The sequence below is a fragment of the Leptodactylus fuscus genome, chromosome 5 (genome assembly GCF_031893055.1).
Source record: "Leptodactylus fuscus isolate aLepFus1 chromosome 5, aLepFus1.hap2, whole genome shotgun sequence".
In the NCBI taxonomy this organism is placed as follows: domain Eukaryota; kingdom Metazoa; phylum Chordata; class Amphibia; order Anura; family Leptodactylidae; genus Leptodactylus; species Leptodactylus fuscus.
Window position 1 is genome coordinate 117836430 of NC_134269.1, and position 13123 is coordinate 117849552.

Consider the following 13123-nt stretch of genomic DNA (forward strand, 5'->3'; position numbering starts at 1 on the left):
AAACAAAATGCAATCAGGACCAGTCATCCAAATGTAAATACACAGGAAAGACTAAATAAAATCAATGGATCCGCGCTTACCCTTCCAACGATTTTTATTCAGCATACAATAGACAACACACTGTGTGTTGTCTATTGTATGCTGAATACAAATCGTTGGAAGGGTAAGCGCGGATCCATTGATTTTATTTAGTCTTTCCTGTGTATTTACATTTGGATGACTGGTCCTGATTGCATTTTGTTCTACTTGCTTCTGGTCTCCCCTCCTTCGGATCACTGCCCCTTTTTCCTGGTTATGGACCTGCATTGTACCAATACACTCTAATTCGCTCATAAAATCTCTATAGCCAGTAAGTACCAGGAGGGTTACAAAATCTTGACGTGGTGGTATCGTGCTCCGGCGTCATAGCATAGTATTTTCCCTTCCTCCTCCCTTCTTTGTTGGTGCGATGGTCCGGGGGAGGGAACTCTTTTACATGTTTTCTGGGAGTGTGCTAGGATTCGTGTCCTCTGGGAGGGCATTTATGCGGTGTTTGACCCGGTCTTTCAGATTTCTCTCTCATGCTTATCGGCTCTCTTACTACTTCACCCTCTGAACCTCCCTCTCGGGTCTACCATGAATCTCTCCCTTGTCTTCCGTGGCTTCTCTTTTAGGGTGTCCAGACGTACAGAGATCTGTTTGGCTGTTGCATCTTCGCTTTTGACGAGTCAGTAGACGGGGCTCGGGTTGGTACCCCCCCTTTTTTTTCTTCTTCTTCTTTTCTCTCTCTTTCTTGTCTTTCTCTCTCTTACCCTCATTCCTTTTGCCTTTAGGTGTGCTGTTTTTGATTTCTATATGTATAACTTTGTTTCCTGGGTCCGGTTCCTCCGCTCCTGTTCTGTTGTGATCTTGCTTTTTGTTTGCTTTCTTGTTAATTTTTTATAAATAAAGAATTTATAAAAAAAAAAAAAATGCCAGTGTTTCCATAGGTATAATTGACAAGCTGTGATTTTCAAAAACATGAGCCAAAGCGCTGTGTTTTCGCAACGTGAGGCCATTGCCCGAAGCGGTTGAGCTGTTATGAACACTTATTCCCTGTTCACTGGTTCCAACAGTAATCAGGAGGACAGGAGACCGAAGGTCTCTCTTAGGCTGGGTTCACACGGTGGGTTTTTGGACCGGATTTTGACACGGAATCCACGTTAGAATCCGGCTCAAAAAAACCACCTCCCATTGACTTCAATGGGAGGCCTTCACTTCCTTTTTCCATGAGCGGTTTCTTCCCGCTCACAAGAAAAAGAAGAAACCTGCTCTTTCTTGCCACAGATTCTAGGCCCATTCATTTGTCTGAATTTGGACAATATCCGCAAGTGCATGACAATATCCGCAAGTGCCTGTAAAACAGCGGAGCCATTGCAACGTCTCAGCTCCTGAGTGACCTAACATCCGTCATACATTTACGTTGGATTTAAAGAAGGGGTTAATATTCATATTTGATATAGACTATGAAAAGAAAAGCCATTAAAGTAATGACTGAATTGATATTAGAATATTATCAGATAAGATTAAAGGATTGTAACATGCATAATCCCTGTTCACTGATCCTTGCATGTATCAGCACTCAAAGAATAATAGATATGTTTAACATGCTATTTTGTCTGGGAAAATCACAAACAAAAATTGCTGTTCCTATAGTGGAACAGAAAAATGGAAAAAATAGAAGATCTGTCAACTTTATCTAGCAGTAAATTTATTTAAGATCTTTTCGAATTGAACGCTTCCCGCCTCTGCACTATTCATGTCCTAATTGAATGTACTAATTTCTATTAGGATGTGAATAGGGGTTCTGTGTTTTCTGCTGGCAGTTTTAGGGGTTAAATCTACTACCTGCAGAATCGCTCCCCCTTCTTTGCAGACACTTGATTGACAATCACTAAGCTGATTTGCTTGGTTTTTGGGCTTGTGGTCACTATGATTTATGGTGATCACAGTAAAGTATGGCATCCCCTGCTTCTTCCTTGTTCCCTCTACATAACTTTCTTCAGATCGGAAATCTATTACCTTCATGCTGAAACCTTACCAGGTCAACAATAAGCAAGCAGATGGGCTTGGTCATCAGGCACATAACATAAAAACACAGCTGCAATGATACGGCTTGTTCAGGAGCAGGAGTCCTTTGATCTTCAATAATAACCAAGCTGATCAATTTGGTTATTATCAGACAGTCACAGTTATGTAACACCGTAGGGAGAAGATCCCTGCTCCAGAATGGGCAGAGAAGGTGTATACATATAGAGGTACTAATACATTTATTATAAAATAAATGAGCAAGAGCTCCCTGGAGAGGAAGAAGATTGGTGAGTTGCTTCAGAGCATTTCAGAGATGAGGAGCCAGGGGATACTTTGTGGCATGAGCTCCCCTGATCTCCCCTGCTGTGATTTAACCCTTTTATCTCCATGTCAAAACTGCCCCAAAATAACCCTTGGTACCCCATTTCTGAAAGTGCTCTGAAGCAACTCACTGATCTTCTTCATGCTGGGACCCCTCTGCCGGTGAACGTCACAGCAAAATGGATTTTAGAAATTGCAGCATATCAATTATATCTAGAGAAACGCCGGCAGTTTCCCCATGGGTATAACTGAAGCAGAAAGTCCACAGAGGAAACCTCTGCAAGGTTTTTGTGAAAACCGCTGCGGGAAAATCTGTTGCCATGTCCGTTTTTCCTGCAGCGTTTTTTTTCTGCGGGATGCCATGTGGGGCCTTAACCTTAATGTGACTGCCGGCAGTAACTAAACATCAGCATCACTGGTGATCATAGTATGAAAAATAGGGTAAAGAGATCAGGAGAGCCCCTATATATTTATCATATAATACATAATGCAATAAATGTATAAGGGTTGTCACCTTTCCCCTATTTTTCCTACTGTGATTGCCAGTAATTGCAATGTTTAGCTGCTGCCGGTAGTCACATTGAAGTAGATCAAGGAAGAAGATTGTGGACTTTTTTCAGAGCACTTTCAGACATGGAAAGCTAGGGGTTACCTTAGGACAGTTATGAGACAGGCGATCTAGCGTTTAAATTAGGGCAAACAAGGTCAGCAAGAGGAAATCAGGGAAACTCCTACACATTTATTTCATGATAAATATATGGGATTCCTCTGATCTTCTCCCCCTGGTACAACAACTGTGAATACTTGCTAATAATCAAGATCAGGCAGATATTCAGCAGTGTATCATGTATTTGTGACACCAGCCATAATACTTTTCAGATATTATTGCTTTAAGTATAACAGTTTTTGGATATGATAAACAATTTTGATGCAGTTGGAATTTCTTCAGTAGCAAGTTTGGTGTCAGTGTCAGATTGGTGGTGTCAGACAAGAGTAGGAAAGAGAGCATGGTTCAGAGTATTAATCGGAGGTGACAGTGTAAGATTTCAGAATCACACCCTTTCCCTGCTGCTGCCTGACACTGCCCACCTATCAGTACAGAGCCTAAATAGCATGAGGCACCAAAACTAGCAACTATTAGATGATGCAAAAAGTTGGGCTTGACAGAAGTGGTGAAAGGTCCTCTTGAATAAAACTTTATTTGTGTAAATGTAATGATGATACAATATATGTAAGAGATTACCATATTGGAATGAAAGGATACATTCATTGGACATTGGGACAATCCTACATTTGCTTTCCTTCTGTCCAAGACAGTGGGTCCGAGCTACTCCAACTCAGTTGAAGCCAGTGATGAAGTAGAGAGCCATCGGCTCCCTGCTTCACCACCCAGCCACTTTCTTTGCTGCTGGTGTCCTGGGAGCAGGAAACGCGATGTAGTGACATCACTTACAGTGTGCCTGTTACTACTGAAAGACTCAGGAACCAGAGACAAGAGTGAACGGGGAAAGGTAAGTATTAAAGTTTTTGATACATACAATGGAGGCCACGAAACTCTGGAGGCAACCTGGGGAAGGGGAGGGGGGCATGAAACTGGGGGGCAACCTGGGGAGAAGACATGATACTGTGGGGGCAACCTGAAGGGGGCATGTCAGTGGAGGGGAATATGATACTGTGGGGGCAACCTGCGGTGAGGTCATGATACTATGGGTAAACCTGTGGGACGGAAGAACTTTATACTGTTGGGGGCAACCTGGGGTGAGGACATCATACTGTGTGGGCAACCGGAGTGGGACATGTCAGTGTGGGGGGCAACCTGAGCGGGACATGACACGGTGGGGGCAACTTGGGGGGGTGACATGGTGGGGGGGATATGAATTTGTCGGGGCAACCGGGAGAGGGACATTATAAGGGGTATATTGTATGGGCCACTAGCGAGCCATTATACTGTGTCAGAGCATTATAATTTGTGCAGGTCAGGTATTATTAGGTGGTGGTGATGGGGGGCCCACTTATGACATCTTTACACAGGGCCCACCAACGTGTCCTGACTGGAAGGTCCTAGGTACCCCCCTCCATTGATTTTTATGGACACAAATTAAAGTTTTCCTTCATAACTCATGAAGAAGGACAGCAACCCCCCGACGTCAGTGAGATCTCTTAGATGTACACTGCATGCCTTGGCATAAGTAGATACGTTTTCTAATATGATGTAGACCATGGCGATATTAAGCGTTGTGTGGACAGTGTCTGACAGTCCAGCTGTCGGGCTGCGGTAATAATCCAGTCACACACTAATATATATATATATATATATATATATATATATATATATATATATATATATATATATACTGTATATAGGGCGCCGCCACGTCCTAGCATCCTTCCTGCCACCAGACTCCCGCGCTAGCTCTGCTGAATAAAAGCAGCGACCACTTAGAGAGAGATAGGTGGTTGTCATGGTTTCTGGAGGGTCACATGGAGCTGCGGGCTCCTCTTTGGCTGACACAATACGGCGGTGACTGCGGTAGGCGGAGGATGCTGTAGCCTGAACCCCGACTCTGGTAGTCCGTGGGATTATCTCCTCTCAGTACCATGGTGAGGGCACAGGGGGCAGACGGCCGCTGATCATTGCTTGTCGTCGCCTCCCGCGGATATTCTTTGACATCGTCTCCCCGGGAAGTCTGTGAGCAGTGGCGTGGGAAGGTGTACTGACTGCATCGGAGTAGTGGCGTGGTGCCCGCTGTATTGTGCTGCCAGTGTGCTGCAGAGAGGCGCTGTGTGGATTCATGCCCTGTGATACCGCCCGCCTGCCCCTTACGCTTCGGGCCTGTGTTTTGTGTCATTGTAGATTCGGTGTAACTTCAGCACGTCTATTGCATTGCATTGATTCCTGCCTCATGTCGTGCTGCAGGGTATCATTCATTGGCCGATTGGCATCCATTTGTATTTAGAGAGCGGCTTGCCTAAGACAAAGGTGTATGGGCAGCAGGTGATGTGGCCGTGTGTGTGCCAGAGAAGAGCATTCATTGCAGTGGTTATCTGCTGTGAGCCCCTATGAGTCTGTGGCACAGTCATTACCTGGAGGAGCTGCCATTGTGCAGCTGCCTGTAGCTCGCTTCCATAGCTCTGCCTATAGTCAGCCATCTACATTGCTCTTCTGTGTACGGGTATATAGCGGCTCGCCCTTGTCCCCTATACATTCCTCTTCTGACCGTTGCCCCAGGGATGAGTATAGAAATCCCAGAGGGGCTGACGGAACTGCTGCAGAGCTTTACCGTGGAGGTGCTGAGGAAGCAGCCGGAGGACCTACTGGAATTCGCCCTGCAGTACTTTACCCAGCTCAAAGAGTCCCAGAGCCAGGGGGCTGCCCTCAGCCATGGCACGGACTTACCCTTCAGGCATTCCAAAGGGGTCAACTTTGCTGAGGAGCCCATGCAGACCGACTCTGAGAATGGGGACGACGACGACGACGATGATGAGGAGGAATTTATTGGTGAGTGTCATTCATGATGGACATCTTGAGTAGTCTGCTACTAAATAGTGTATTATATGTGTATAATAAGCCATTGTGTGTATCATGTTTGTGTAGATATATATATGTATATGTATAGTATGTGTATTATATGCTTATATTAGTGTCCATGTGTATAATATGTATATGCTTGTGAATGTATATGTGCATGTCTTTTCATCATATATATGTGTATGCGTTTGTCTCATGTGTATAATAGGTGTGTATCATATATGTGTGCATAATATGGATTTGTATGTGTAATATGTATGTATAAATCTATATAATGCATGTGTCAATTATATATGTGTATAATGTCTATATATATATATATATATATATATATATATATATATATATTGATGACATACATACACATTATACACACATATAATATATGTCAGTATGTCTGTTCATGATCTATACATGTGCATAAGCACGTCAGTATGTGTGCATGTATAGTAGATATGCAGTATATATGTATATATATATATATGATATGCATTTCTGTGTAGATTGTTTCCAAGGCCTTTATCAAGATTTCCTGACATATGTCTCAGATGGAAGGCTCCACTGTATAGGCATACAGTGACATATGTCACCCATTGACCTTAATTTTTGTTATACATTTTTTGGCGGTACACTTTACTTTCCTATACAGTTAAAAGCTTATCAGATTATACAGAAGGGGCCAAAGGTAGGGAATGGTTTAAAATAGCAACAGAAGCATTACTTACCTGTTGCATCCCCCACCACTCCAGCACCATCTCTTCCGTGTTCTTCACTGGTCTTTATTTGCCTGTACCAGTGAAGTCACGTCAACAATATGTGTATGCTGTAGCCACTGATCTCAGACAGTCCTTTTAAAAAAGAAAGGTGCTCGCTTGACAAACGCCAAAATGACTTGCTTTTGGCTCCTTTCAGGTTAATGAAGACCTGTGAATGGGTTTGACATGTATACTGGGATCTATTCCTGTTCCATACAGCAAAAATAAGATACAGATGCATGGGACTGTTAAAAAAAGACATAAGTACATCAAATTCAACAGAGTGTGGTAGTGGATTTTGGTAAGGAGAAAGGGTATAGGTAGGTTTTGTTCTACCTATACCCCAGCTGACAAGTGTATTTACTGGCAGTGGCACTTGTCAAAGGACAGAAAGAGGGGGAAAGAGGGTACATTACGCATCTAGAGATCCATCAATTCTTAATATTAATGTGTTGAAATTGAGAAAATATGATCAAGAGTAAAGATCTGAACAACTTTGATAAGAGCCAAATTGTCCAGCAGAGGTGTCCAATACACGACCAGTAGGCTGCATGGATGGCCATAAATGCAGCAAAATCATAAATTTACTTAAAACATTTATGAGTTTTCTTGTGATCATCTGTTGCAATGTCTCTTAAGATAAACTTATATATTGTACACATGTCTACTTATCTGTGACTTTAGATGCATGGGGGGGTGTGGCTTCGGGTGTGTTATCCTCCTAGTGCAGACAATAGAACTGACACCATCAGCAGTCCACATCTCTAGACCAGATTTCTTCTTACCTACAGAGACTCTCCGTCCCAGAGTCCTGAAGAATTCCTTGACTTGGCGTTGTCACCAGTGAATATAGAAGTCATAAAAATCCTTAGGCTGAGTTCACATGGGGTATTTTGAGTCTGTATCCGCCTCAGTGGGAGCCGGTCAGTTCTTTTTTCCAGGAGCGGTTTGTTTCGGCTCCCGGAAAAAAGAATGAATATGCTCATTCTTCAGGCGGAGTCACCTTGCGAATCCGCCTGAAGACACTCCCTCCTCCTGACTAGGCCCATTCATTTGGGCCTAATCCAGAGCGGAGTGCGTGACTGGATGCCGGTGCACTGCATTGGCATCCAGTTGCAGCTACCCGTATTTTGGACCGGAACCTGAGGTGGCTTCCGCCTCATGTTCCGGACCAAAAAACCCTGTGTGAACCCGGCCTTAAACTCAGAAAACGTTCAGGCACTAACGGCTTTACAGCCCTTTATTACAGAAAAGTCTCACCTATCCTTAGGCTAGGTTCATACATGTGCTGGGTCTCTGTTGGTGGATTCTGTTCCCCATTCCGCTTTAAAAATGCAGAGAGAAAAGTCCTGCAAGTAGCTCTTTTATCTCCGCATTTTCTGCCCCATTCAGGTGGAAGTTCAGTGGATGCCATTATAGTCTATGGGGTCTGTGGGTTTCAGAGGGTAACCATTTTTTTTAAGCGTATTAGGTTTGTGCTCCCCAAGTGCACCCCCGAACAGAAACGCAAATGCAAGTGTGAACCTAGCGTCACTAAAATCCAAGCCTTTCAGCTCTGCCATTAATCATAGGAAAAGACCTGGTCAGTTGTTTCCCCAGACATCAGACGCCCAATAATATTTGTTTGGTGACACACTTTCTTTTTTTCAATTCAAGGTTTATTGTTTTTCAGGAAAAGAGATAAAATAAATAATAATAAAAAGAAAAAAATAAAACGACAAAAAAATAAATAATGCAAACAGTATATACTATAGGCAACAGGGTACAAAACCCTTGATAAAGGTTATGGGAAAGGGAAGAGAAGTAAGGGAGGGAGAATCGAGTTAGGGGGCGTTCACACTACCGTCAGTGTCCGACAGGTAGTGTCCGCTCCTAGTGTCCATTCAAAATCTCGCACGGACATTAGGAGCAGACACTAGCTGTGTCCGTGACACTTGTCATTCATTTAAAAGGAGATCGGGTGCGTTCTTTTGCACTCCGTGCCCTTCCTTCACTGTCCGCATGTATGATGTCCGACTTTTCAAGCGGACAGAAAAAACCTACATGTCGGGTTTTTCTGTCCGCTTGAAAAGTCGGACATCTTTACAAGCGGACAGTGAAGGACAGGCACGGAGTGCAAAAGAACGCACCCGATCGCCATTTAAATGAATGACAAGTGTCACGGACACAGCTAGTGTCTGCTCCTAATGTCCGTGCGAGATTTTGAATGGACACTAGGAGCGGACACTACCTGTCGGACACTGACGGTAGTGTGAACGCCCCCTTAAAAAGAGGACTAGAGAAGGAAGAGGAAAATAAGTGAATCAAAGACACGCACAAAGAGAAAAAAAAGGGGGAGAGTAACAAAATCTGGGGGTGGGCTCAGAGGTCAGAATGTTCCAGATTCTCAATCAGCAATAACGAAAAAACTCCATGCATCGCCAGATAAAGAGTTGCAATAAAGTCGCAGACAAGTAGCTGATCAGTGGCCACAAGGACCAGAGTATCCTACTGTAGGTCTATGGAGGTGCACAGACCCAAGAAGTGTCTGACATTCGTCGGTACGTTGGAATTCCATCCAATAGTACCAGGTGTTATTAAAGGTTTCAGCAGTGTCATGCAGGAAAAGTGTAAGGTTTTCCATACGTGTAATCTCAAAAGTTGGATGACCCACTTGTTTCATGTGCGCATCATGAGGGGCATCCCTACCATGTTACCATATTTAGACATCCAAAAGACCTCTGATTCCCTGGCATTGCCTTATTTATTTACATTACTACAACACAAGGGATTTCCACAATCATTTCTAGCCTGGCTATGAGTACTTTATGCTAATCTGCAGGCCTTTGTTTGTTACAGAGGCTTTAGATCAGATTTGTTTCCTATCAAGCGAGAAATATGACAGGGATGCTCTTTATCTTCATTTCTCTTTATCCCAGCCTTAGAACCACTAGCAATTATACTACGCAACAATCCTGATGCTCAGAGAGTTGAACTTGCTTTTGTTCATCACAAATTGTGCATGTTTGTGGACAAGATTCTACAATTACTGTTCCCAAAATATTTTCCGAACTCTCCAGGTTCAGATCCTTCTTGAGACTATTCATTAATGACTTTAAAGGGATTCTATCATTAGAATCCCATATTCCACAAACACCACATCGGAATAGGCTTTAGAAAGGCTATTCTCCTACCTTTAGAATTCTTCTCCGCGCCGCTGTTCGGCAGTTATTCCATAGTTACATAGTAGATGAGGTTGGATAAAGACATTAGTCCATCAAGTCCAACCCACCCTACAATCCCTACAATCCCTACAGTGTTGATCCAGGGGAACCCCATGAGGCTCATGCCAATTTCCCCATTTCAGCAGAAAAAATTCCTTCCCAACTCCAAATCTGTCAGTCAGTATAAAAACCCTGGCTCAATATGTCCTTAAAATCTAGAGTAACCTATTATTTTTTTCTCTTCAAGAAAGGCATCCAGGCTCTCTTTGAACTTGTTTAATGAATCCGCCATCACTACTTCCTGGGGCAGAGAGTCCCATAGCCTCGCTGTTCTTATTGTGAAGAATCCCCTTCTATGTTTCTGGTGAAACTTTCTCTCCTCCAAACATAGTGGATGTCCTCTTGTCACTGTCACTGGCCTAGGAGTTAAAAGATCCTTAGAAAGTTCTTTGTATTGTCCCTTCATGTATTTGTACAGTACATTGTTGTTAGATCTCCCCGTAGACGTCTTTTCTCTAAACTGAATAACCCCAAGTTTGCTATTCTATTGTTGTACTCCAAACCACCCATTCCCCTAATAATTTTGGTTGCCCGTCCCGGTTCTCTTCATTATGCTAATGAGTTTTCACAGCACTGGGTGCATCTCCTCTGCTGCTTGAAAACTCTCCAGCACCGGCTCCATCTTCTACTAGCACGCCTCTCCTCTGCATCCTCTACGATGTCTTCTTCTGGTACTGGTGTTTTCGGGATCTAAATCCCAGGCATGCACAGTCAACTCTGCCATCGGGCTTCGGGCAGAGCCGACTGCAGATGTCTGTGCAGCCATTTTCTTGTGGCCGCTTACACGAGCATACTGTGCATGCAGTGTACATCATTATTTTCTACCTCTTAGAGCAATATTATTATTCATAAGAACAATATTTAATCTCTGACCTTTTTCGGAACACAAACTTCCCCATTAGATTATGATTGAAATCATATATATATTCCTATATCCAAATATATCTTGTTGCAGAATTTGCTTCATTTTTTGAGCCAAAGTCATATGTGTTCTTGGGGAAAAGGGGAGGTTGATTTTAATATATTTTTTACATGGTTTTATTTTTATTTTTTTTACTCTAATTATTAGGCCCCTAGGGATCTTGAAAATCAATGCCAGACAAGCCTGAGAGACTTCAATAGGCTCCCGGATGTCATAGTAAAGGATCACCAACCCTTATCTCATTCCATGGGCCGACGATCATGTAAAAAATGGCATGCCAGGAAAGTCATTGCAATCACTGTTTGCTGGCATTAGCTCCAGGTCTCCACTGTATGATACAGCCGACGGCTGTGGTGTCCCCTAAAATTGGCAATGGTGTTCCCTAAAATCCCCTTTAGAGCGGACATGGTTCCTAAAAGAATTGGTTTGGGAAATTTTTGTTAGGATAACAGATGCAGATCTGAACAATTAGTGAGAAACAATACTAGATACACTGATCAAAATGGTTAATATGGTGCCGTGTGGCCAACACCCTCAGGCCTCACCAACTCCAACCCCACAATGATGTTCACCAGAGGCCCAGCTGGTGGTGATGGACTTGGCTGCACCGCTGGGTAGAACGGTAGGGGTCATGAAACGCCAAACACACAGCGCACCACAAATCACAGTAGAACCAGACACTAAGAACTCTTACCAGCAGTTGTCTTGGGTAGCGGTACACATCCATGGATACAAAAGGCTGTGGCCAGGTGGTAGCAGAGAGTAAAAGCGTAGTCGTATAATCTGGTTCGACAATAAGAGGGCAACGTAGTACAGTGGGAAATCCAAAGGGAGGCCAAGTTGGTAACAGGAGTGGTAGAGCAGTACAAAATGGTGTTCAGGAAGCAGAGGTCTAGGGGCAAGCCGGGGTCATAAACAGGAGCAGGCACAGTACACAAGTCTGGAGGCAAAGGCAGGGTCAAAAGTCAAGGCAAGGGATCAGAAACACGGGCAATCAGGCACAAGATGGTGCTTAATTATCAGTACTCAAGCTACAACTGAACAGTCAGCGGCAGTTAGGAGCTGTGGAACGCAATTAGGCTGAAAACCGGAAGTCCCCTGTCCGACTCAGGAGGAGACCACCAACCCCACACAATGCTGCGGAGGCTCCGGCCATGTCTCTAACTTATAAGTCTTCTAACATTGAAAATAAATTGAAGAATTAGTCAACTCCTTCCTGACATCCACAGTAATAGTACAGCGGATGTCGGGTTTTTAAATATGATGGCCACTCAAGAGCGGGCATTAACCACCCCTGGCACCATGGTCAGAGCAGAATGAGGTGCCATTTTTTCGGGGATTGCTGGCACTCAGATCTCCGGGGCGGTGTCCCATTACAATGACATCTGGGGCCTGTCTGTCATTATCTTCTATTGCCTATGCTAGGGGTTTCCCTTTATCATATATGTTGGGAAAGCCATACTCTAAGGCAGGGGTGGGCAATTAATTTTCCCATGGGGCCACATGAGAAATTGTAACGGTTCTAGAGGGCCATGCGCGTTGTGGCAAATTTAGCTCCACCCACTTCTCCGCTGACTTCACCCATTCTCAATCAGTTTTCCATGTGCCCCACAAAGTAAAATCCTCCTACAGTCACCCTAACATTATACCCCCCCCCCCCCACACACACATTATAACGTTTCCCTCCAAATGTCCCACAGTATTAAGTCCCTCTCCTGGTGCCCCAGTATAAACCAGCAGAAACTAGAGGGGACATTAAACTGGGGGCAACTAGAGGCAGACATGTCCTGCTCCAGCTACCCCCATGGTTTAATATCCTCCTCCAGCTGCCCAAGTTTAATGTCACCCTCCATCTGCCCCCTAGTTTAATGTCCCCCCTACATGTGCATTAAGTTTAACTGCCCCTAGTTGCCCCCTCTTGCTTAGACATGCTGTCTCTTCTCTCTTTATCATCCAGCAGCCTGCATTGCCGGCAGCTTGCAGCAAGCACACAGTCCCGTGTGGCCCCGACTACTAACGAGTCATAGTCTATCCTGGTGATAGGCTGTGATGACATCATCACACATCCTTGAAAAACCTTCCACTAGCTATGCGGGCCGGATAGAAGCAGTCAGAGGGCCGGATGTGGCCCGTGGGCCGGACATTGCCCAGGTCTGCTCTAAGGCTTCCTGCACTCGGTCATGTGCTTCATCAGTGTGCTAGCTGTGTTTCTAATGGTTAGCACACTGACCATTATTTTCTATGGCCCCATACACATGGCCTTGTATAATCACTGGTCCGTGCG

At 44.2% G+C, this 13123-nt stretch overlaps 1 protein-coding gene across 1 annotated transcript in view; it reads left to right on the forward strand.

Moving 5' to 3' along the window:
• Window positions 1-4821: 4821 nt before the first annotated feature.
• The window catches only part of PRKAR2B (protein kinase cAMP-dependent type II regulatory subunit beta), a 61276-nt gene continuing 52974 nt past the window's right edge, over window positions 4822-13123 (forward strand). The window contains exon 1 of the mRNA XM_075274128.1: window positions 4822-5869. Within this exon, the coding sequence (XP_075130229.1) occupies window positions 5602-5869 (268 nt within the window). The 5' untranslated portion in view covers window positions 4822-5601. The remainder of the gene's footprint in view (window positions 5870-13123) is intronic.